Below are 27,860 nucleotides of genomic sequence, written 5' to 3'. Positions count from 1 at the left end.
TGTACATTCGTTAAAACAAAGATTTTTATTGAATATATTTAGTTTTTCTGTTTAATATTATTGGGTATGTATGCATTTGCATTAAATTAATATTAAAACACTAAATGTTTAGGTACCCACGAGTCAAGTTATCAAACTTAATAGTCCAATAAATGGCGTCCGAATCCATAGCGCCAATGAATGTATCCCATATCAATTCGTTCAAGAAAACACCTTATGACGCAGCAGCACTTCTGGCAATCACAAACTATCATTAGTGAGACATATCTACTTCTCGTTGGCCAGATGATACTTTTTTATTAGCCAGACGATATCTATCTCTACTTAGCCACCTTGAATTTTCCCACTCAAACTGACCTTATACATGCGCTATGGCGACCGGTGGTCAACCAATCAGTGTCTCCACTTGTCTGTAGCTCTACGTCGGGATAACGTATCCTTTCAACTGTGAAAAATTTGACTGATGAACTTTGTGAGTTAGACAATAATTGGGAGCGAAGTGCAAATGTAAAAAAAAGCATCATCACATCCATTTGACCATATTCGAAATTCTCAATGAAAGAAAACAAAAATGTAAACAATTAAAGATGGATACTTTTTTCCAAAAAATGTAAGAGATCCTAAACTAAAATTTTTTAATAAAAACATTTCACTTTATTTTATGATAAAATATATTTTAAAAATTAAAAATTTATATGTATTTTGTATTATATTGTATTAATAAACAAAATTATTTGCTTATTTTTCACTTATGTAGAACCTAACCCTATACCTCACTGTAAATATGGGTTCATTTTACACTGTTTTGATTTGCGCCGGCTTTTGTAGGAATGGAACTGCAGTGTAAACTGAGGGCTACCTGTATATCTTTTATATATTAAATGATTGATATTTTTAAAAATCAATTTTAAGAATATATTAAAAATTTCACAATTTTAAAAGTTATACTATATAAGAATTTTTCAAAAAATAAAATACATATTTACAAAAAACTTTTAATTATATAAATACGTAATTTTTTAAATTAAAAAGAAAATCCAAGATTGTGCATAATTAGGTAGTTTTAAATACTTAATTTGTCAGGTAAATATCATATATAAATGAATATTTAAGCCTACTGTAGATATTTTGTTTCATTTGGATAGACATGTAGATTACAACTGTAATCCATTCTCAAAGTCTAGCTTATATATTAAAGAATTTTAAAATAAATTTTTTATTCAAATAAAAGTAAATAAGAATGTTTTCTAAATGTTCACTGAAAGATAAACTCAGCAATAATCAACAATAATAAACAGCAAGTTTTCAACAGATTATATGTGATAAGATGATTCAGTTACATGGACATGAGAGATGAGATAAAATTATATAATATTTGGGAAGTTATTCTTAATTATGTGGGATCCTATACTGTGTCAATATAGTCTGTTTATTACATACGAATAATACCAGTTAAATTTTTTTGTTGATGAAAGTCAACAAATTCAATTCATATAACTAGGCATTTTACTCTTTTCTGTGGGAAAGAGTTTAACCATTACAACAGACCAACTTTCTTTCTTATTAAAACTTAATTTAACTTAGCTTAAGTACTTATATAGATTTACATTTCAGGTTTCTTGACAAGCACAATTTACACAGAAAGTGATTTAGGAGCCAATCAATCAAAACATCTCCAAGCAAAAATATCTGAGTTCAAAAAATATTACAGGTCAAACTGACAAGAAAAACAAAACGAATATCCAACTTTTAAATACTTTATGTTTAAAATAAAAGTTTATGTAAAATTAAACATATATGTAATAATCAAAAATTCTTGTAAGCAAACAGTTGTAAAAGGGAACCAATTTTAAGTTATTGTCTTTATTTGCTCAGCACAAATACATTTGTAAGAGTGAGTGGTGTTGTATCTTGGCCTACAAATCCATATCTCATGCTGTTCTGGTTTAAAATCTTGACTTTTTTAAAAATTTTATTTTTATTTTTGTTTTTGTAAGAAAGGCAAGTTACATTTTTTCACTACTAAATTATTTATTTTTGCATTTGTTTCCTCTGTTAGGAGATGATAAGGCAAGTGCTGAGAAGATATCTCTCTCAACCATCACTCTCTTCTCTCAAGACTTGAAGTTGAATATTTTTATCTGAATGCTCAGATACAATTTCTTTGCTTTTTCTTGGAAAGTCTTGGTTATCTAACTGGTAACCAAAACTTTTCTCTTCTTTCTCTCTATTTATTTATAAATGCATCAAATCTACCGATTCCAATTTTGAAAAAAAAATTGGTTATACACTATATTAGTCCCATGAAAATTATATATAAAATTTTTTTGTTTCTTATATGAACATAAACTTCAATCTTGCTATTGATTGATTACATCACTGTTCAGCTAATCAATTACATCAATGTTATTTCTTTGGTATTGTAATGATGCTAATCTCATAATTACATTTAAAATTATTGAATTAACAATATCAGCATAAAAAAAATGTATATTTATAAATTCTGTTTTCAAGGAATATAGAAATATCCAATGACTATTGTACACAAGTATATAAGTATTCTAGTTATTTTTATGATATCAAATTTAACATAAAAATTTTAATTTTGCCTATCTTTCAGTTTTTTTCTATGTCCTACTAACATACAATGGTTTTCCACCAGTTCTTTAGCAATAATATCAAAATATGATATTTTTTCAATTTGTATAATGTATTAATCATAAATTATGTCTTGAAAAACAGAAAAGTTTAATAGAAAATCTTTGTAAAAGTCATAAATTTTAGCCACAATTAAATTAGAGATTATTTGTTAATTATTTGTTATTATTTGTTAGATTATAAAGAAAAACAATGAAATTAAATACCTCTTTCATATGTATCAAAATGACTAACACGTACTACTGTTTGAGTAACATTATCTATGACTGCAACATTAATTCCTCGACCACCTCCGTTAATTTCTTTGGAAATAATACTAAATAAAGATTAAAAATAATTTAATTATAAAATTATAAAAAGTCTATAAGGAATATTCCAAAAATAATGAAACTGAAACATTATTCTATTCAGCTGATTTGAACTTTCTTATCATTGTGCAAATTTAGCATATTTTTATGAACATAACTTTGATATTTTCAATCATTCAATCATCTAGCTATTATACTCCTAACATAGTTTATATATATTCCATACAATTTTAATACACAAAAAAAATCACAAATTTTTGTATGTCTTGAAAAAATGAGGACTTAAATTTTTTTAAAATATATCTGTATTTTTTTATGGTACACATACAGGTACAAAAAATAGAAGTCAAAAGCCCAAGTTAAAACAAACAAAAATTATTAAAATTCATTTACTTTGACTAAAAGAGTTTACATAGTTTAAAAGAGTATTACATAGTTAATCACAGAAATAATGATTTAAAAGACTGTTAGAAATTAAGAAAAGACTAAAAACAATTAGAATATTTAGAATCTGATGGATATACTCACAAGATTCCAAATATTCTAATTGTTTTTGAAAATCTGTCATTGAAATACAGTTATAAATAAAGTTGTTCTACTCAGACCTGTCTAGAGCCCGTTCTCATAGACGTATTTTGATGAAACTTGGTATATATGTTATATGGACCAAGGGGAAAAGGAAAATCCAAAAGATAATTAGTTCGAATTTTTACCACTAGGTGAAAAAATGGCACATGAAGAACAAGAAACACAAAATGGAAACACGAAAAAGATTTTTATTCACAACATTTGTTCAATGTGCAATCCATTTGCATCAATTACACGTTCAAAACATCTTACAATGCTGTAAGGCGTTTTGAACAAATATTGTGAATAAAAACCTTTTGCGTGTTTCCATTTTCTGTTTCTTGTTCTTCATGCACCATTTTTCACTTAGTGGTAAAAATTTGAATTAAATATATTTTTTTGTATTTTTCTTTTCCCCATGGTCCATATAACATATATACCAAGTTTCATCAAAATATGTCCATGAGAACAGGCTCTAGACAGGTCTGAGTAGCACAACTTTAATTATAACCACCCTATATCTATAAAACTTAATTTTTTTAAATAACTGTTTTATTTGTCATAAAAAAAATCTCGTTATTTTTGAAATATTCTTTACAATAATTTAAATAATATATAATAAAATTTTAAAATATATTATATTGTAATTTAATATAATTATGTAACTAAAGAGAATGGAATATCATGCTTTGTACATCAATCAATCCATACAAGTGGATTAATGGATGTACAAAGTCAAATGGACTGACGGATAACATAATGATACTTTCCATTTTATCATTTTATTTTTGCTAACAGATACACAAAATAAATCAACATAAAGCCTAGATGCTCACAACAGTTGTATGCTTCTTGCTGTTTGAAATGCACAGTACCTCTAAAACTGCTTTCTGCAAAACAAACACTGAATATTGTTTTTGCTTTTCACCTTTTTATTGTAAAAGCAAAAGTCCTCTTCAGATTTGTTTTAGTCAGCAAAAGCAAATACAGTAGAGCATTGATTATCCGAATCAATTGGGGACTGGGGTTGTTCAGAAAATCGATTTTTCAGATAAACAATTATGTACAAAAAAATATATTAACCTATCCCATGTTGAAATTCATTCAAATCCTGGCATGTCCTTAAGTACCCTCTCATGTACACCTTGTGCCAGTGCTGCCAGCTAAAACATGCATACCAACAAAAATAATATTGGAGTAGTCCAAGACAAAGCCAAAGATTGCATCGCCACAGCACTAGTGGAAATTTAAATTTGCCGACTGGAAAGCTTTCAGTTAATTGATGTTTTGGTTGATTGATATTCAGATAATCGATGCTCTACTGTACTATGTTTTTTGTAAAAATGAAGTAACAAAGAAAACTTTTGTAAAGTGAGGAATACCTATATTAGATTTCTTATTTGAATAAATTTTTTACATTTTATATATCTTAACAAAAAATAATTAAATAGAAAAACAATGTTTAAAATGCTAAATAAAAAATCCAACAAAAGCATTAGCCTGATTGAAGATATTTACTTAGAGAATAACTTTTAAATCTATTTCTATCTTTTTAAACATTGCATTTCTTGTACAGAAAAAATTAGATAACCTACCAGCAGAAGTATTTATGTAATTTGGTTTATTTGAATTTTATTCATTTTAAATTTATCAGTATTCTACTAAGCTTAGTCATGCTAAATAATCATACCAAAGGAATAAAGGAAGTTTTTAAATTACTAATTTTTTATACTTACTTAAAAATAAAAATTCAAAAAATAAAATCTTTTACTGAACCAACTGTAATGAAATTGTTCCTATTTTAATATATAAAATATTGATAAATAGAAACTTACTATTTTCCATCAACACATAATTTAGGTTGATCATTATGATCTTTTCCAGTATAAATATGAACAGAAAATTCATTATCTTTGCATGGAAGTTTAAGTCCACAATTTGGTACAATATCACCAATTTTAATTGGAACTGGAACAGAGATGATACTAAAAAAAATTTTAAATAAATAGTCAGTTTCATACAATAAATTCCATTTTTCTATTTTTATATTAATATGTAATGATAACATAATAAGTTGTCATAGAAAAACATCATAAAACAAAATGTAAAATAAGCAATTTATTTTTATCAACTATTATGTTTATGCATAAAAGAATATAAAATAAATAATNTTTGTTTGTACAAAAGAAAAAAAATAATTTTTAACGATACAATAGTCTTTGTTAGGCTTAACATCGATGAAAATTCAACACAAAGCGACATGCAACGGAGAAAAATTTCAACATGGGATAAATTAATTATTTTTTCGTACATATCGGCTATCCGAAATATCGATTTTCCGAACAACCCCAGTTCCCAATTGATTCGGATAATCGACGCTCTACTGTATATATTTTTTGAAAACAGTATTATCATTTAATTGGAAGAAACAGCTGTATGTAATCATATGTAAAGACTTCCTTGTTTTAAAAATAATTTAAACTGTGAAGCCACAAAAAAAATTAACATTTTATCAGCTAGCCCAGGCATGGCCAACATACGGCCCATGGGCCAAATCTGGCCTGTCAAATGAACTCATGTGGCCCGCGATCAATTTTTCAATATTAGCTCTCAAGTCCGAATAGCTCGATAAAAAATTCTGACGCCTAAAAAAAAAAAGGTAAACAACTCACTGTGCATTTAGAGTTAACCCTTCATTACAAATCTCGGGAAAAAAAAGCGTAAGTACAGTGTAGAATGTTGATAAAGCATGATAATGTGAAAAATGTATCTGTAATCTCTATGTACAATTTAGTCTCTACGGGGTGGCACTGCAATGAGATCTCACACCACCTCAAAATCTTCCTAGGGCAGCCTCTGGTTCGGCCCATAGAAAAAGTTTTCTTTCCAATTTGGTTCGGGGGCAAAAACTGTTGGCCACCCAAGCTAACCTCATGGCTATCATATAGATGGCAGATGATTGGTTATTATTAGCCAATCATTTCTGGCAATGAAATGATTGTCTCTTAATATATTACATATATACTATATTGCCAAGACTAGTTTGTTTAACAAATGAAAACTGTATATAAAAAATTCTAATTCTAATTTTAAATTTACAAATTGAATACAGGTAGTCCTCGGTTTACGCCGGCTCAATTTACACCGATTCACAATAACGCCGCTATGCAATTTATCGTTTCGCGGTGTAATTTCTCGATTTTCCCTATGCCAGATTGATTTTCATTTCAGTGTTGACGTATTTACCAAGCCGCAACATTGTACATTTGTTAAAACAAAGATTTTTATCGAATATATATTTAGTTTTTCTGTTTAATATTATTGGGTATGTATGCATTTGCATTAAATTAATATTAAAACACTAAATGTTTAGGTACCCACGAGTCAAGTTATCAAACTTAATAGTCCAATAAATGGCGTCCGAATCCATAGCGCCAATGAATGTATCCCATATCAATTCGTTCAAGAAAACACCTTATGACGCAGCAGCACTTCTGGCAATCACAAACTATCATTAGTAAGACAAATCTACTTCTCGTTGGCCAGATGATACTTTTTTATTAGCCAGACGATATCTATCTCTACTTAGCCACCTTGAATTTTCCCACTCAAACTGACCTTATACATGCGCTATGGCGACCGGTGGTCAACCAATCAGTGTCTCCACTTGTCTGTAGCTCTACGTCGGGATAACGTATCCTTTCAACTGTGAAAAATTTGACTGATGAACTTTGTGAGTTAGACAATAATTGGGAGCGAAGTGCAAATGTAAAAAAAAGCATCATCACATCCATTTGACCATATTCGAAATTCTCAATGAAAGAAAACAAAAATGTAAACAATTAAAGATGGATACTTTTTTCCAAAAAATGTAAGAGATCCTAAACTAAAATTTTTTAATAAAAACATTTCACTTTATTTTATGATAAAATATATTTTAAAAATTAAAAATTTATATGTATTTTGTATTATATTGTATTAATAAACAAAATTATTTGCTTATTTTTCACTTATGTAGAACCTAACCCTATACCTCACTGTAAATATGGGTTCATTTTACACTGTTTTGATTTGCGCCGGCTTTTGTAGGAATGGAACTGCAGTGTAAACTGAGGGCTACCTGTATATCTTTTATATATTAAATGATTGATATTTTTAAAAATCAATTTTAAGAATATATTAAAAATTTCACAATTTTAAAAGTTATACTATATAAGAATTTTTCAAAAAATAAAATACATATTTACAAAAAACTTTTAATTATATAAATACGTAATTTTTTAAATTAAAAAGAAAATCCAAGATTGTGCATAATTAGGTAGTTTTAAATACTTAATTTGTCAGGTAAATATCATATATAAATGAATATTTAAGCCTACTGTAGATATTTTGTTTCATTTGGATAGACATGTAGATTACAACTGTAATCCATTCTCAAAGTCTAGCTTATATATTAAAGAATTTTAAAATAAATTTTTTATTCAAATAAAAGTAAATAAGAATGTTTTCTAAATGTTCACTGAAAGATAAACTCAGCAATAATCAACAATAATAAACAGCAAGTTTCCAACAGATTATATGTGATAAGATGATTCAGTTACATGGACATGAGAGATGAGATAAAATTATATAATATTTGGGAAGTTATTCTTAATTATGTGGGATCCTATACTGTGTCAATATAGTCTGTTTATTACATACGAATAATACCAGTTAAATTTTTTTGTTGATGAAAGTCAACAAATTCAATTCATAAAACTAGGCATTTTACTCTTTTCTGTGGGAAAGAGTTTAACCATTACAACAGACCAACTTTCTTTCTTATTAAAACTTAATTTAACTTAGCTTAAGTACTTATATAGATTTACATTTCAGGTTTCTTGACAAGCACAATTTACACAGAAAGTGATTTAGGAGCCAATCAATCAAAACATCTCCAAGCAAAAATATCTGAGTTCAAAAAATATTACAGGTCAAACTGACAAGAAAAACAAAACGAATATCCAACTTTTAAATACTTTATGTTTAAAATAAAAGTTTATGTAAAATTAAACATATATGTAATAATCAAAAATTCTTGTAAGCAAACAGTTGTAAAAGGGAACCAATTTTAAGTTATTGTCTTTATTTGCTCAGCACAAATACATTTGTAAGAGTGAGTGGTGTTGTATCTTGGCCTACAAATCCATATCTCATGCTGTTCTGGTTTAAAATCTTGACTTTTTTAAAAATTTTATTTTTATTTTTGTTTTTGTAAGAAAGGCAAGTTACATTTTTTCACTACTAAATTATTTATTTTTGCATTTGTTTCCTCTGTTAGGAGATGATAAGGCAAGTGCTGAGAAGATATCTCTCTCAACCATCACTCTCTTCTCTCAAGACTTGAAGTTGAATATTTTTATCTGAATGCTCAGATACAATTTCTTTGCTTTTTCTTGGAAAGTCTTGGTTATCTAACTGATAACCAAAACTTTTCTCTTCTTTCTCTCTATTTATTTATAAATGCATCAAATCTACCGATTCCAATTTTGAAAAAAAAATTGGTTATACACTATATTAGTCCCATGAAAATTATATATAAAATTTTTTTGTTTCTTATATGAACATAAACTTCAATCTTGCTATTGATTGATTACATCACTGTTCAGCTAATCAATTACATCAATGTTATTTCTTTGGTATTGTAATGATGCTAATCTCATAATTACATTTAAAATTATTGAATTAACAATATCAGCATAAAAAAAATGTATATTTATAAATTCTGTTTTCAAGGAATATAGAAATATCCAATGACTATTGTACACAAGTATATAAGTATTCTAGTTATTTTTATGATATCAAATTTAACATAAAAATTTTAATTTTGCCTATCTTTCAGTTTTTTTCTATGTCCTACTAACATACAATGGTTTTCCACCAGTTCTTTAGCAATAATATCAAAATATGATATTTTTTCAATTTGTATAATGTATTAATCATAAATTATGTCTTGAAAAACAGAAAAGTTTAATAGAAAATCTTTGTAAAAGTCATAAATTTTAGCCACAATTAAATTAGAGATTATTTGTTAATTATTTGTTATTATTTGTTAGATTATAAAGAAAAACAATGAAATTAAATACCTCTTTCATATGTATCAAAATGACTAACACGTACTACTGTTTGAGTAACATTATCTATGACTGCAACATTAATTCCTCGACCACCTCCGTTAATTTCTTTGGAAATAATACTAAATAAAGATTAAAAATAATTTAATTATAAAATTATAAAAAGTCTATAAGGAATATTCCAAAAATAATGAAACTGAAACATTATTCTATTCAGCTGATTTGAACTTTCTTATCATTGTGCAAATTTAGCATATTTTTATGAACATAACTTTGATATTTTCAATCATTCAATCATCTAGCTATTATACTCCTAACATAGTTTATATATATTCCATACAATTTTAATACACAAAAAAAATCACAAATTTTTGTATGTCTTGAAAAAATGAGGACTTAAATTTTTTTAAAATATATCTGTATTTTTTTATGGTACACATACAGGTACAAAAAATAGAAGTCAAAAGCCCAAGTTAAAACAAACAAAAATTATTAAAATTCATTTACTTTGACTAAAAGAGTTTACATAGTTTAAAAGAGTATTACATAGTTAATCACAGAAATAATGATTTAAAAGACTGTTAGAAATTAAGAAAAGACTAAAAACAATTAGAATATTTTGAATCTGATGGATATACTCACAAGATTCCAAATATTCTAATTGTTTTTGAAAATCTGTCATTGAAATACAGTTATAAATAAAGTTGTTCTACTCAGACCTGTCTAGAGCCCGTTCTCATAGACGTATTTTGATGAAACTTGGTATATATGTTATATGGACCAAGGGGAAAAGGAAAATCCAAAAGATAATTAGTTCGAATTTTTACCACTAGGTGAAAAAATGGCACATGAAGAACAAGAAACACAAAATGGAAACACGAAAAAGATTTTTATTCACAACATTTGTTTAATGTGCAATCCATTTGCATCAATTACACGTTCAAAACATCTTACAATGCTGTAAGGCGTTTTGAACAAATATTGTGAATAAAAACCTTTTGCGTGTTTCCATTTTCTGTTTCTTGTTCTTCATGCACCATTTTTCACTTAGTGGTAAAAATTTGAATTAAATATATTTTTTTGTATTTTTCTTTTCCCCATGGTCCATATAACATATATACCAAGTTTCATCAAAATATGTCCATGAGAACAGGCTCTAGACAGGTCTGAGTAGCACAACTTTAATTATAACCACCCTATATCTATAAAACTTAATTTTTTTAAATAACTGTTTTATTTGTCATAAAAAAAATCTCGTTATTTTTGAAATATTCTTTACAATAATTTAAATAATATATAATAAAATTTTAAAATATATTATATTGTAATTTAATATAATTATGTAACTAAAGAGAATGGAATATCATGCTTTGTACATCCATCAATCCATACAAGTGGATTAATGGATGTACAAAGTCAAATGGACTGACGGATAACATAATGATACTTTCCATTTTATCATTTTATTTTTGCTAACAGATACACAAAATAAATCAACATAAAGCCTAGATGCTCACAACAGTTGTATGCTTCTTGCTGTTTGAAATGCACAGTACCTCTAAAACTGCTTTCTGCAAAACAAACACTGAATATTGTTTTTGCTTTTCACCTTTTTATTGTAAAAGCAAAAGTCCTCTTCAGATTTGTTTTAGTCAGCAAAAGCAAATACAGTAGAGCATTGATTATCCGAATCAATTGGGGACTGGGGTTGTTCAGAAAATCGATTTTTCAGATAAACAATTATGTACGAAAAAATATATTAACCTATCCCATGTTGAAATTCATTCAAATCCTGGCATGTCCTTAAGTACCCTCTCATGTACACCTTGTGCCAGTGCTGCCAGCTAAAACATGCATACCAACAAAAATAATATTGGAGTAGTCCAAGACAAAGCCAAAGATTGCATCGCCACAGCACTAGTGGAAATTTAAATTTGCCGACTGGAAAGCTTTCAGTTAATTGATGTTTTGGTTGATTGATATTCAGATAATCGATGCTCTACTGTACTATGTTTTTTGTAAAAATGAAGTAACAAAGAAAACTTTTGTAAAGTGAGGAATACCTATATTAGATTTCTTATTTGAATAAATTTTTTACATTTTATATATCTTAACAAAAAATAATTAAATAGAAAAACAATGTTTAAAATGCTAAATAAAAAATCCAACAAAAGCATTAGCCTGATTGAAGATATTTACTTAGAGAATAACTTTTAAATCTATTTCTATCTTTTTAAACATTGCATTTCTTGTACAGAAAAAATTAGATAACCTACCAGCAGAAGTATTTATGTAATTTGGTTTATTTGAATTTTATTCATTTTAAATTTATCAGTATTCTACTAAGCTTAGTCATGCTAAATAATCATACCAAAGGAATAAAGGAAGTTTTTAAATTACTAATTTTTTATACTTACTTAAAAATAAAAATTCAAAAAATAAAATCTTTTACTGAACCAACTGTAATGAAATTGTTCCTATTTTAATATATAAAATATTGATAAATAGAAACTTACTATTTTCCATCAACACATAATTTAGGTTGATCATTATGATCTTTTCCAGTATAAATATGAACAGAAAATTCATTATCTTTGCATGGAAGTTTAAGTCCACAATTTGGTACAATATCACCAATTTTAATTGGAACTGGAACAGAGATGATACTAAAAAAAATTTTAAATAAATAGTCAGTTTCATACAATAAATTCCATTTTTCTATTTTTATATTAATATGTAATGATAACATAATAAGTTGTCATAGAAAAACATCATAAAACAAAATGTAAAATAAGCAATTTATTTTTATCAACTATTATGTTTATGCATAAAAGAATATAAAATAAATAATCATTAGAAAATGATAGTTTCATAATTAAAGCACTGAATGTGGAGTTAAATACTATTTAGATTTTATATGATTATTCTACAACATTTTGTTTTATATAAAAACATTACTTAAAGGAATGGGCAACCTTTTTTTTATGTAAGGGCAACATTTAAAACTTTTGAACTGACACACGCCACACACAAGAGAAAAAAGAAAAAAATGCAGATAAATCAAATTGTTTATTCATATATGATTATAAATTAACATAAGTATATTTAATTTGACTTTTGTCATTGATGTAAATGTAACATATCTAAAATATTTTTTTGAATATTAGTCATTGCTAATTTTAAATTAGTTTTGATGTTAGTCTGTTATTTCTTGTTTTACTTTTTACTAAATTTTTATTAAGTTATAGAAAATAATAATAGAATTTTTGCTGCATGCTGTGAGGGACTAGCCAGGGATACAGAGTAGTTAAGACTCTTGTACCACTTATTTGGCAGCTATCCATTTGAATAGCCCTCGGGTTGTCTAAAAGAATGGCTTTTCTAGTCAAAGAAATCGAATGTGGAGGGACTTACAGTTTGATCTCAAAACTTTAAGGAGGGCTTTTTATAATATGTTAGAAAGATCTAGATGGTAAGTTCTAGATCACGTCAGGATCCTTGACACCAGTTAAACTGTTATTTTACACGCAGATTAACACACGTTTATGAATCAATACGGAGAGGATGAGATCTTTTGATTCAGACATAATGAGAGACATTTCTTTAACATAAAATAATCGAATATTTAATAGAACAAAGGAAAAATATACAAAGTGGACCTTCAATATAGGATTATGATATTGTGGAGAGAGAGAGATCACATTTCTAGTTAAAACATACTACCTCACTATATATATTCTTCTGTACTTAGATCGATGTGAATGTTCATTTTTAATTCTTGGGGAGCACTTCAATAAACATTTCCATTAACTTGGGAACTTAGAAATAAACTTTGTATGAACTTTGGGAGTTGATTATGGGCGATGGCTGTGGGGAGATAATATGGAATATGTCCTTCTCTTGTGGAATTTCGTGGCGTACTCCCCGAATAATACTAAAGAATCCCCTTTTTCGAAGTCTTTCTCCAATGGGAATATTGTATTCTTCCCACGTGTTTAGGAAGAGTGAGGGTTTACAGAGGGGTATATGGACTGTGCGTGACGCAAAATTTGTGAAGATAAGGGAAAACAAAAAGGATCTAGAACTTCTGTTGAAAAGGAAGTGAATTTTACCAGTTTCCTTCATTTTTAACTTAAAAATTTTCCATTTAAAATCAGAAATATTATTTCAAAAATTATGGATCTGACATAAATCTTTAATTAATTAGGGGGGTGTTCAAGATCTCACAATACTTCCTTAAGTTGGGAAATTGATATATTTATTAATATCAATATTTTGTGTCAACGGGTCAATGCCCACCTGACTTATTTAATCTCATTTATAAAATAATCAATGAAGAAAAAATTATTACATTATTAAATATAATAATACAGTAATACCCCGAACTTACGCGATAGGTGGGACCGAGCAATAACCACAGAAGTCAAATTCGTGTAAGTCGGGGTATAATTTCACAATTTGTATAAACTCCAAGTCAGATGTATGTAAGCTAATAAATGTTCTCGTTAATCTTATCTCGTCTTTTGATTCGTTCACGGTTACAAGAAATCACCACATAGAGTCTCTCAAGTCTCCGTAGATATAACAAACACAGAAATAAATAACACAAAATAAATTGTAGCTATGTGTCGATTCCGCGCTACACGTCCGAACATGTAAGCTGAACAATAGTGTGGGGGGAGTGAGTAATCAAAAGTTGCATGGCGTTCAAACAACAGATGAATCGACAGGATTTGAAAATCGCGTAACTCCAGGTTTGCGTAAGTCGGGGTAGCGTAAGTCAAGGTACTACTGTATTCTCTTAAAACTTAATACACAAATTATATCTGCTTTATTAAAGCAAAAATTTGGTTATACTGCTAAATGAATCTAACTAGTGGAATTTTTGTCAATCTTTTGATCCATATTTGCATAATCTCTGTACAGCAATTAGGAATATATATATATATATATATTCTGTATCATCATGATACTACTAAATTTGTATAAATATCCTCTTTTGTAAAGATGATAATAATATATTATTCTTTTGTCCACTTTGGTTGTTCTTGTGAACTAGGACTTGTTATACCAAGGAAAGAAAAACATACAATTTCCAATTAAAATATATTTAATGTAATGTAATGTAATGTAACAAAATTACATTATATTAAATATATTTTAATTAGAAATTGTGTTTTTCTCTTCCCTCGGTATAACAAATCCTAGTTCACAAGAATATCCAGAGTGGACATAAGTATAATGTAAGTAATTAACTGTCCAGTGTTGTTCCTGAGTATTTTTGTGTTGACCTCATTTGACCTAACCCATTGACCTGAATATACTCATTTCTGCAGTGGAATGTTTTTGATACTAGATGTTGCTATGCATCATAATTTTTATATTAAAACAAACTTTCAAAACATAATTTTTTTGTTTTTATATTTTTCAATATATTTATTTTGTTTGTGCAAAATAAAAAAATAATTTTTAACAAAACAGTAGCCAAAATTATTATTTTAAAAAAATTTGTTTTTGTTAGGCTTAACATCGACAAAAATTCAATACACAACGGAGAAAAATTTCAACATGGGATATGTTAAGGACAAGAAGCACGTATCAACATGATAATATTATTCTCCCTGTGATGTGACTGTGTTGATCATTCACCAATCTCCTACTGCGTTATTTATGTCTTTATTGACAAGACTGTCTTGTTTATAAAATCGTACTGCCCGATTTTCTTACCAGCATAGAGGTATGAAGGAGTACATGTCGAGAGTTGATATTTGGCACAGAGTATTAGGTGCCCAAATCATTTGCGCATAAAAAATCCAGACTCGTAGGTAGTCAGGGAACCGAGAATCAAGTCAAAATAAAATACAAAAAAGCAATCCTCTTCTACAAACAGGCAAAATAGCCACCTCACCCCACCGAAGTCAGGTAGGGGAGAGTACCACCCAGTCATTCTAAGAACTCTGACCTTAGAACTGAACACGTAATTTCTTCTATGTTAAATAAAATTTGTAATCTAATTTTGTAAATTTGGGAGTTCTTCAAATATGATGTTAAAACGGTTTTATGTCATTACAAGTGGGTTTTTTTAACATTATCTAGTATAGTAAAATTGTAGGACCGATAAAAATTTGATGTTATATTAGGGTTGTCATTACATTTGATGACATTATAATCAGGTTAAATTGTATATTGTGTGCGCAAAATAAAAAAATAATTTCAGATGATACAATAGCCACGATTATTTTTTTCAAAAACGGAACTTTTCATCAAAAACAGGAATCCCCAAAAATGGTTTGAAAGTTTGAATTTGATTTTAACAGTGAATTATATTCATTAGGAAGATGAGGCTGTCCCAAAACAGTATGAAAACATTCCTTCTTGATAAATTTAATCAGTTAGCTATCTGAAATAAGCATTTAATTTAGATAATAACGTGGAGCCACAAACCCCACATTTGACAATTATATTCTAATATAAAATTTTGACTAAATTCTTCTTTTATAAATTTACAATAATCTTTGAAAATGTTTTAAAATGAAAAATTTTCAAAAATTACATCATAAAAAAATTAAAATTAATTAACTTTACTTTTTAAAATCAAAAAATTGCAATTAAACTGTATTAATTTATTTCATTTACATTTACTTTTGAAATTCTGATGGTTTTTTCATCAACTGTATAACACTGTCATTTGTAGCAATAATGTCTTGTGAAGGAATGCCTGTAAAAAGAATTTAATAGTTCATATTATTGCTAATTATAAAAATAATCCAACTGTATTTGAATATAGAATACAAAAATTATTTATCCTTTTTACTTCTTTATACAAGATATTAATTGTAAAAGAGAACAAAAATTAATTAAATATAAGCAAAAGAAGTAAAAGAGAACAAATCTATCCTCAATTATTAACTATGATAAAGAGTACAAGTACAGTGGTGCCTCGTATAACGTACTTAATCCATTCCAGGTGCACATCAGTTAAGTGAAAAGTTCGTTATACGAAACGCATTTTTCCATAGAAATACATGTTAAAACATATAATTCGTTCCGCAGCATAAAATAACCGTACTGCACCATAAAAAATGAAAATGGAGCAGTCACCAATTATGCCAGGTAGTCAGATGTTGTGAAGAGGAGACGGAGGAACATTTTCTTTACACATTCATGCAGATACAGACTTTTTACACATTGCAGCGGGTCTCTTTTTATTGTTTTTTTAATCAGAGTCAGATTCAGGAGAGGCTACCGGGGTTTACAGCATCATCTTCTCTTGTTCCATCCTTTGTTTTTTGGCAGCTTGCTTCTTGAAAAACATGTCCAAGGTGGTCTGTTTCTCTCTCTTCTTCAACACCTGTTGGAAATGACGGGCAAGAGTATCATTGTAAGGTGTGTTTCAAATTTATACGGACACGAAAAAATTAAAGTGAAACACAAATTTGCTGCATTAAGTGACAAATGTTTTATTAAAAATAATATGGATTTACATGTTTCTACACTGCAAAATAAGAATTTTAATCAAACATTAATATTTTGTCACTGAAAATAATATTTTTGAAAATCTTATACAAAAAAACTGTTACATATTTATCCGGACAGGCACTCATTTTATGACTTAAACAGAATATTGTTTAGTTTCAAGCATTGAAATATGCAAATTAGCTTACATATCTAATTGTAATACAAATTCTTTATGTTGTTCAACGTTCTAAAATGGGTAGAACAAAGAATTTATCTGATTATGAAAAAGGGCAGATTGATGCCTATAAATCACAAGGCAAGTCAATAAGAGAAATTGCAGCATATATAAATCGTCCAAAATCAACTGTTGGTGATTATTTATCAAAAAGACGTGGCTAGAATGTACTAAAATTCAAGACAGGTCCAAAACCGAAGCTTATACCTTGAGATTGAAGACAAATCATCAAGGTTTGCTGCACAAAACAAACATCAGTAAGAAAAATAAAACAAGAATTAGACTTACTTTGTAGCAGCACAACAGTGTGGAGAGTTTTAAATAAATCTCCAGTGTTAAAATTCAGAAAAAAAGCTATAATGCCACCACTTTCATTAAAGCACAAAAGTGATAGACTTGATTGGCACAAAAACACATGCCATGGCCCAAAGAATGGATTGAAGTTTTGTTCAGTGATGAAAAACAATTCATCTTAGATAGTCCAGACGGTTGAAAGTATTATTGGCACGATTTAAGAACCGAAAAACAAATATTTTCAAAACGCCAAATGGGTGGGGGATCAATAATAGTGTGGGGTGCGTTTGGATTCAATGGAACCACAGGTTTAGCATTTATAACTCAAAGAATGAATTCAGAGAAGTATCAAGGCATGCTTGAAAATCATTTATTGGAATCTTGATCAAATATTTGTGGACCAAATTGGATCTTTCAACAAGACGATGCCCCTGTGCATGCCTCTAAATCAACAAAAATGTGGTTTAAACGTAAAAATATTAATCTGATGACATGGCCTGCTAGAAGCCCTGACCTGAATCTGATGGAAAATCTTTTGTTGATGATGGTTCGTACAGTTTATCCAATGGAAAACAGTTTTCCACAATTCATCATTTGAAGGCAGCAATTTCAGATGCTTGGGATAAACTTAAGATTGAATTCCTTCAGAATCTAATTGAAACAATGCCTAATTGAGTATTTAATGTAATTAAGTTAAATGGTGGTTACATTGGCCATTAAATTGTAAGAAAACTTTGCAATTTGAAACCTGTCCGGATAAATATNCAAAAATGCTACATGCTGTGTGTCTACTCCTTGCTCTTCAAGTTGCTGAAGAAGCCAAGAGCAGCTTTTAAAGATGTGAATTCATTAATACCAAACATGAAAAATGTATTCACTAAATGCCCAGCTCAAATTAAATTTTTAAAGAATGTGAACCTGATCTCAGATTTCCTCACTGGGGAATATGGAGAGAAGCTGCCATTTATTATGTGAACCATTTTCAGTTGTGGAAATGGACTTTCAATAACATCAATTCTGAGGAAGCAGTGGATGCTTCCATTGCAAAAGACAAATTTTCAAATTCATTAATCAAAGAACATCTTGAACTGTCAGCTGCTGTTATAATTCTACCTGCTTCAATTACCAGTTTGGAAACAGCAAATCTTCCATTGACTGAAGCAATTAAAATTGTGGACAAAGTACATAATACATTACTGTAAAACAAAAGTGGTCTATATGAAAGGTTATACAAACAGCTGCAGGGGATTCTGGACAAAAACCCGGAATTTTTAGAGATAAATTGTATCCAACATTCTACAAGGAAATAAAGACTATTTTTGATCCAAAAACAGACTAGAATCAAAGAATTAGTGTGTTTTAAATATGCATCAATTACATCATCTTTCAGGGAAGGAAGATTCTCTGGATGTAAAATTGTATTTTCTGATAAAAGACAAAGGTTCAATTTCGAAAATTTGAAAATTTATTTAGTGCGTTACTACAACTATTAACTGTTCAGGAATTATATTTAGTATCAATAAATGATTTAAGTTGCCATTTTCTGCGTCTGTGGTATCCTTAAATCACAATTTACAAATGCATATTTTAGGCATTTAAAGTAATGGCAAGACGATTAATTGAATTGAAAATCTGAACAATTGGACATTTTCCTGGTATTTGAATCAAGAAAATATCAGTAAAATTTCTGATTCTTAAAATGATACTTCCACATTTTATATGATTATTAGTTATTTGTTTCAGTTGAATATTAAAAATTTTTTAAATTATGATATTAACAATTAAATATTAGTTTATTGGAAACTTTCACATTGATAAAGCAGAAAGTACATAATGGCCCATATAGGCAGTGATGTTTGTCACAGAGGACTTTTCTTTTGCACAGTCAGAGTGACAAGACATTGCACTCAGCTGGTTCTAACTGTCCCCATTTTAGGGAAGATAGGGTGACTTTAAGGTTGCCATCCAGCCAGCAATCTGTATTCTGTATATCTATATAAATATTAAAAGCAAAATGTTTCATCACCGCAGCACACAAATAATGTAAATTTTAAAATTAATTTGATTTAACTTTTAGTTTTAGTTTTGGTGTAAAGGCGAGAGCTTTAATTATTATTTTTAATAATTTTTATTTATTTAATTTTGCCTAGATTTATTGAATCCTCCATTACAATTTTTTCAATTAATTACAATTATTTTTTTCATGTGACATAACTATAGAAATTGCTTTAATGTTGTTTCAAACAAAAGATTAATTTAAATTTGATTATGTTTTAGTAATTTCATTAATTTTTTATTTCAAATTTGCTTGCTTTTTAAAATTAATTATAAGTGAGTTAACTTTGCTTGAACTTTTGAGCTATCGAGTTTCAAATTGAGGCTGGCGAAATGTTCTAAAATGTAAACAATTATATTTTAATTGAAAAATATTATATAATTATTAATAAAATATATAATTATTTTTAATATTTATTATGTTTACTTATAATGATAAAACTACTTTCTCATTATAATTATGAAAGTTTTTGTTGTGATTCACAGATGATGTGGTATACATTAAATTTTCAAATGCAATTTGTGCATTTCTGAGTAAAAATACATGCTTGAGCTAAGTATACTGCCATTTTGAGTTTTAAAAATTGATTTAAATATTCATGGCTCAAGTGAATGAATTCAAAAATCGGCTAACTCGTGACGACTCATACTATATCATTCGGCTTGTTGCATCATTTGCCAAACTTCATTTAAATACGATGGGGTTAAATCATTTATGAGAGATACCCCTTTGTGAAAAAAGTGTATCTTCTCATTTACTATTCCTTCCCCCTGTCATCACGTCGGCCAACAAAGCAGTTTCCAAAGATAACATGAAAGGATAGTTTGTTGTGTAAAAGGGAATTAGCTATGATTTTTTTGGGTGTAGTGTTGCAATATTAACTTTATCCAAAATAAGATTACAAATTTATTTTATAGTATATAATAAAATATAATACATAATAGTATCCATATATAAGTAGATTTTCATAATTATTACAAAAAGCTGATTCTGGATTTCCCAATCATTTTCCATTCTTAAGGTTGATGTTTATTAATTAATAAATGTACCATGCTTGTAATGTAAATCATTAATTTTTCTAAACTAAAATAAAATTTAGAAAGTATTCAAAAGAATCAGAATCATGAGAAATTTTGGTATCGTCCCATTACTAATTTTATTTAAAAACTTTTTATATTTTTAACTATTATAAAATGGCAAAAAGCTTAATTTTGAGGATAGGGCTGGGTTTTAAAAAAGTTGTAAATACTGATAAGTAAAATTGTCATTTAGTCTGACTCTACTAGAGATACTGTACATAGGACCTTCTATCTCCCCATCCCTTCGAACTTTAATCACCAAAATTTAATAACATCAATTTCCCTTATAAACAAACCTCTCTGCAAAATTTCGGAAATTCTTAACAAAAAACACAGGAGTTATTAAGCTTTAAAGAGGGCAAACAAAATTGTGCTCTCCACAAACACTAACATCCATACATACAGAAAAAACTCCCAAATTTTTTGCATTTCTTGATGTTTCAAGGTGTTCTGAGCCCAAGAATGTTAAAATATTGGTGGGGGCATTTTCTGATTGATTGCCATACTTTCCCTCTGTTATATATAACAGTCAGGAAAGTAACAAAATCTGTAGAAATAATTTATAAAGTTAAAAAATGTAACTTAGACAGCAACAAAAACAGTTTTAAATTTCTGAATATATTTTTCTTTCCTAACTTAGTAAATGAGATAAATCTATCCAGAATTTCTCTTACTATCAGTGTTACATCACTAATAGTAACATAAATACAAGATTAAAAAATCTAAACTATATTAAACCTGATTAATATGAACTTGATTAATCTGAATTAACTTATTACATAAACAGAAAATCTACTTTATTCCCCTTGAAATATATATTTAAATAAATGTTTAAAAAATATAGTTATGCAAGAGTTTTAAATATAAACATGATAATTTGAATTTAGTAGTTCTCATATTTTGAAAATGAAACTTAAAAGGAGAACGTTGCATCCAGTCAACTGATCTGTATAATGCACATATTTCAAGGATTCCCAAAATGCATACTGTATGTTCTGTAAAGTTGCAGGATATAAGTGATATTGTCACATGATTCTTAGGTTTAGTGATAATAGAGCAATTTAGTTATGTTTTTATAATGTCTAAACATCACACATACAGATTATCTTTAGATTACAAGATTAAAGAGATTAAAAAAGTGGGAAAAAAAACTAATAAGAAAATGATAGTGCCAAAGAATAAGGAATACAACTAAACATTAGTAGCTTGTAGAATTAATTTTCAAAAAAACAGATAATTTGAATTTTTGATAATTCATAATTTTTTGTAATTCTTTTCGTCTGATGGTTCTTTTAATTTTTTGAAGAATTTTTCATATTCCTCTTTATAATTGAAAAATATTAGATTGTACTTAGATTTTTGGCTAGCAAAAGTCAGATAAATGTAAATAATTTTTAATCACATAATATTAATCACATTATTACTATTATAACTTATTTATTTTTACAAAAGACAGGAAAAGTCCTGAAGCTAAATGATATCTACCTGCTCCACCCCCTAAAAAAACTGAAAGATAAATTAAACACTTCTTTTATCAAATCAAAAATTAATTATTTTAATTCCCAGATTTTAACTTGTCAATTTAAAAACAGAAATAATTTTCACCACTATACTTTATTTAAGACATTGATATATTCAGCTAAACCTATAACTAACTTCAGAATTTACATTTGATTAATTAATAAACAAAAAGTTTTTCCATTAGTTATTTAAATGTAAAATCCAATGATGACTATAAATTTAGCAAAAATATTAGTTTCATGAATAAATTGTGTGGAAAGTGAGGAAATATGTTGTGTTTATATTTTTATGTAGCTTTACACAATTCTTTGATGAAAACAATTGTAAAATAAAAATGTATTATAATCTAGTATGCCAATATATCTTAATATATAAGAAAGAGACAATCTTTAATATTGTAATCACTTTATACATATTAGTTTTTAAATAAAATTTTGAATGCAAATAATATAATGTACAGAATATTCAAATACATTTTAATCCAATTGTTTGTGCTTAAATAATTAAAAATTAATTATTCAACTAAAATACATTCAAACCTTAGGTTATGAATGCCTCTGTTTACGAACAAAATTTTAAGTCACATTTGCGTCACTTTATGTATGATAACTTGGTTTCCGAACAAGTTACAGTGGTGCCTCGGATAACATACTTAATCTGTTCCAAGTGCACGTCCGTTAAGTGAAAAGTCCATTATATGAAACGCATTTTCCCATAGAAATACATGTTAAAACATATAATTCGTTCCACGGCATAAAATAACCGTACTGTACTATAAAAAAAATGAAAATGGAGCAGTCACCAATTATGCCGGGTAGTCAGATGTTGTGAGGAGGAGGTGGAGGAACACTTTCTTTACACTTTCATACAGATACAGACTTTTTACATATTGCAGCGGGTCTCTTTTTATTGTTTTTAATTGGAGTCAGATTCAGGAGAGGCTGCCAGAGCTTGCAGGTTTATCTCCTCTTGTTTCATCCTTTGTTTTTTGGCAGCTTGCTTCTTGAAAAACATGTCCAGGGTGGTCTGTTTCTCTCTCTTCTTCAACACCTGTTGGAAATGACGGGCAAGGGTGTCATTGTAGAGATCATTGATCCTGTTGGCCTCAGCACTGTTTGGATAATGAGTGTTGGTAAACTCCTGAACTTCTCCCCATTTGACAAGAAACTTTTTGTCAACTTTCATTCCTTCTGATGATTTCTTGCTTTGTTTCAATTCAAACCACCTTTCTGTTTATTTAGAAGCCATGATTTTCACAACCACTTGAACAAATGCAAATACCCTGCACTGAGGTGATGTATGTAATAAACAAGGGAGCAAGCTGAATCTCAACAGGAGCTCTGTACTTCAGATATACTAATAATATATTTTAATAATACTTCAGATATACTAATAATATATTTTAATAATACTAATATATTATAAAAATAGCAGATTGTCATTGGCAACAGCAAAAGAGTGGAAACATCATTCGCTCTTGTTTGCAGAAAAATTGTTGTTTGCCACATGTAACTGCCGAACGGAAAGTCTGTTGTTCGAAGCCAGTCCGTTGCTCGAGTCACGTAATGGCCAAACAGAAAGTCCATTGTTTGCAGCATCCGTTATTCGAGGCATACGTTATACGATGCACCACTGTACTCAGAAGTATAGGAAGTTGACCACCAATGGTCAACTTCCTATACTTCCTGTATTAAAAAAGTTGACAGCCCGACCAATCAATGACAGGACTACTCAATTCAGTAGTGGCACTGAGATTTGCCTTGCATTGTTAGACATCACAACATGAACCATCAATGACATTCAAATTAAATTTCAATGAGCATGCAGTTCCAGTTCCACTACTTCCAGTTTGGTATGCATCACAATTCGATTTAAATCAAATTAATTAATAAAAATCACGTTAATTAACTTTTGCATAATATAAATGACATCCAATAATTCATATTTAAAGATTCCTAACTCAAATTAAATAACAAAAATTTATTTATATATATTATATATTATAATATTAATGTTTAATATATTTATTAATACTNTTCAGGGGAAATGGTAAATATTTATTGCTTTGCATACATACAATTTTTTCTAGCAGAGAATGAATATGTATCATTGTTATATCTTAAAAATAACATCTTGTAAATGACCACTATGTCCTGCTAATTAAAATTTAAAAACTGTCAGGTGTTCTGGTGCATCCTATAATTGAATCTAACTATATTTATTATTTTTATTCATTGAGATATGCAATTTAATTAGAAGTATGAAAATTAAACATAAATAGATTTCATTCCAATAAATTAAATATACAGTCAAACCTCAGTTTACAAATTTAATTTGTTCCTAAAAGTTTTTTGGGAACTGAATTGTTCTTAAACAGAAACAAATTTTTCCATAAGAAACAATGTAAAATGGATTAATCTGTTTCTGCTCCCAAAACAAAGTTTTTTTTTTACCATATATATATATATATATATATATGGTAAAAAAAAAACTTTGTTTTGGGAGCAGAAACAGATTAATCCATTTTACATTGTTTCTTATGGAAAAATTTGTTTCTGTTTAAGAACAATTCAGTTCCCAAAAAACTTTTAGGAACAAATTAAATTTGTAAACTGAGGTTTGACTGTATATTTAATTTATTGGAATGAAATCTATTTATGTTTAATTTTCATACTTCTAATTAAATTGCATATCTCAATGAATAAAAATAATAAATATAGTTAGATTCAATTATAGGATGCACCAGAACACCTGACAGTTTTTAAATTTTAATTAGCAGGACATGGTGGTCATTTACAAGATGTTATTTTTAAGATATAACAATGATACATATTCATTCTCTGCTAGAAAAAATTGTATGTATGCAAAGCAATAAATATTTACCATTTCCCCTGAAGTGTTGTTTTATTTTAAAAACTGTCAGATGTTTCTGACATACCCTATACTTCTATGTATTCAAAAAATTTGTATTGAAAAATAACCATTTAAATTTTAAAATAGAACAATATATGAATATGAACATGATTAATAAAAACTAATAGATATAATAGAATCTTGTTTTAATGGATTGCAGAACAACGGATTTCTTGGAATAACAATTTTTTGCCAGGTCCCAACAAATCAATGTAATTTTACTCCTTTTAGCAAATCTGTTACTTGAATAACAGGGTTTTTTTCTAGCCCCATCTACTGTAAGCTTTGTGTTTTTTCAATTCTTAGTTAATATTTGAGTATTTCTGAAAATCTGTAGCATTTGATGATGTACTTGTTACATCTGGAATATGTACAAATGAAAAATTTTACAGAGTTAGAAGGCTGATACAATTAAGGAAAATCCATTGAGTAAACATTCTGATGCTAGTCCAAGTGTAGTGCTGAAATTTAGATGCTATTGAATCTTTACAAGTCATGAAGACCTTCTCACAAGTTTTTGCATAAATGAACAGGCTATATATGACATTGCTAATATCAAGCAGTTGTTGTATTCAATAAACAGAAAAGTGGCATCAAAACAAACCAAGATGGATATGCTTTTTTAAGAAATCATGAAGTGAAATGGAGTGCTATGGAACATGTAATTTGCCTGTATTTGTGATTACAGTATATACAGTTTCTGTCAACTTTGTCATACACAAGTATATCATAATATACAATCTTCTAACATAGATGTTTCTACAGAATAGAGAATAGAGATTTAAAGAGACTGAGTAATTTCAAGTTCTGGTATTTCTTATATGTAGGAGTTAAAAAATGGAAATTCTTTTGGAATATTGGATATTTTCCTGGGTATGTGGAAAATTTGTTGTTCATAATATAATGAATTCTTGGAACAATAGATAATTTTCAGCAGCCTGAGTGATCCATTAAAACGAGATTTTTCTGTAATTATATGTAAAAATAAGCCTGAATAACAATCAAATAATAAAGCTGATTCATTATTAGGTTATAAATTGGCTAATTAAACACACACCCATTATGTAATTTGGACTAAAGATAGGGGATTAAGTCATCACCTTTTATTAAATATAATAATTAAAATTAAGTTAAATGATTTAGATGATTCCAACAGAAAAGATTGATCTAGAGCAGGATATAAACCCACAACTCCTGCTTCTTACATAGATTGTCTTTTCATTCAGAATATTCTAAATTAATTAATTTAATTCTAATTATTAAATTGAATAGAAAATCATGACTTATATCTTCACTTAATATCTTCACTTATATAATCATTTACCTTCAATCCATAGTATGTAATATCTGTGTATTTAATTAGTTTTAGCCTGATAATGAATCCATCTTTATCATTTTATTATTAAAAATTAATAGATTTGCTTTTATTTAATATAACATTTTCTTGTACAAATTAATATATGATAAATGTATGCATAAAGTTTGTCATAATTTTTTATTTATAATTTTAAAAAATTAACTAAATATTACCATATGAAAAGTATGTCATCACTATAAATGTTCCATATAACAATGCCAATCCTATAAATACTTTTAAAACACCTAAAAAAATTAAAAGTATTATTTATCAAATTTGTTCAAAATCATTTTTATATTATTTGATAATAGATATAAAAATAGTATATAGGACTCATGAGAAACAAAGATATCTTTTTAAAAAACAAAAATAAAAGCTATATGTAAAATAAAAACAATAAAATCTCCTTTATACATTGTAAAAACTGCACTATGATAATTTTAAAATTTAAATTTTTTTAAAAATGATTGTTTAATAGAAATTATTATTTTACATAAAATAATTTTAATAAATAATGCAATAAAAAAAATACAATAAAGATCCTAAAGAGGTTTTATTAGTAATGCAATAAAAAGAATTTTTTAAAATATTTTTTTAATAAATGTGTATAATAAGTGTGATATTTATATACATAACATTTTACAACTTTTATTCATAAATCTTTAAATAACAGTTAAATTAAATATTATAGGTTTTCCAACTCACCTAAAAATTACACATACAATGACTTTCTGAAATTTGACACAGTATTAATGATACTATATCAAATTTCACAAAGTCATTGTTTCAAAAGTGCACAAATTAAGTGCAGAAAAAACTTTCTCAGATATGTATAAGTAAATCTAAATTTAAATCATACACTTTCCTCTCATTTCATATCATATATATTCCGATTGATAGAAACATTTAAGGTGAAAAATCAAATGTACAGTATTGTGACATTAAAATTTGCAGCCTGGCAGTGTGACAATCATCTTTTAAAAAGTTATATGACTCCTGGTCCAGACTGGAAGTTTGTATATAGTTAATCAAGGCATCCAGTCTTTAAACTTTCCATATCTGGTTTCAATTTTCATATAACTCTATTCTCAAGTTTAATGAAGGACAGATGGATAGATGACAGTGAGAATGTATAGGTCTGCAATCTGAAAATTGCAGCCCAAAAGTTGGTTTTAATAAATATAATCCATCTTCAGAAAAATAAATAAATTTAACAATTTAGCATTTCAGATCATCATCAAATTTTTAGTGTAAAACTTTCAATTGTTTTTTTCTTCATCTTTTAATGTTTTATTGTATTT

The 27,860-nt window shown here is 27.8% G+C and overlaps 2 protein-coding genes across 2 annotated transcripts in view; both read right to left on the bottom strand.

Annotated features, from left to right (window-relative positions):
- LOC111620805 (protein FAM3C-like) overlaps positions 1-6,468 on the bottom strand; it is a 15,040-nt gene extending 8,572 nt beyond the window's left edge. Inside the window, exons 1-4 of the mRNA XM_023362800.1 lie at positions 6,464-6,468; positions 5,369-5,518; positions 2,865-2,974; positions 358-445 (exon numbers count right to left, since the gene is read on the bottom strand). Coding sequence (XP_023218568.1) covers positions 358-445; positions 2,865-2,974; positions 5,369-5,518; positions 6,464-6,468 — 353 coding nt within the window. The remainder of the gene's footprint in view (positions 1-357; positions 446-2,864; positions 2,975-5,368; positions 5,519-6,463) is intronic.
- Positions 6,469-9,428: 2,960 nt separating this feature from the next.
- Positions 9,429-26,789, bottom strand: LOC111620823 (protein FAM3A-like). The gene is made up of 4 exons (XM_023362815.1): positions 26,733-26,789; positions 16,289-16,364; positions 12,163-12,312; positions 9,429-9,768 (listed from the first exon to the last, which is right to left on the bottom strand). The coding sequence occupies exons 1-4, from the start codon at positions 26,749-26,751 to the stop codon at positions 9,651-9,653; spliced, it is 363 nt and encodes a 120-aa protein (XP_023218583.1). The 5' UTR covers positions 26,752-26,789; the 3' UTR covers positions 9,429-9,650.
- Between the last annotated feature and the right edge of the window lie 1,071 nt (positions 26,790-27,860).

This window comes from Centruroides sculpturatus, unplaced genomic scaffold (genome assembly GCF_000671375.1).
Source record: "Centruroides sculpturatus isolate CEXI.00-Female unplaced genomic scaffold, Cexi_2.0 scaffold89, whole genome shotgun sequence".
In the NCBI taxonomy this organism is placed as follows: Eukaryota; Metazoa; Arthropoda; class Arachnida; order Scorpiones; family Buthidae; genus Centruroides; species Centruroides sculpturatus.
Note: the sequence above shows the minus strand (reverse complement) of the source record. Positions and strands in the feature narration are given on the sequence as shown.

Excerpts from the sequence above, each read along its gene's own strand:
- LOC111620823 (XM_023362815.1), bottom strand. Across the intron at positions 12,313-16,288 it reads AAACCATCAGAATTTCAAAA|TATCATCTCTGTTCCAGTTC; the intron begins GTAAATGTAAAT and ends AATTTTTTTTAG. Across the intron at positions 9,769-12,162 it reads TTATGTGTTGATGGAAAATA|TATTATTTCCAAAGAAATTA; the intron begins GTAAGTTTCTAT and ends ATCTTTATTTAG.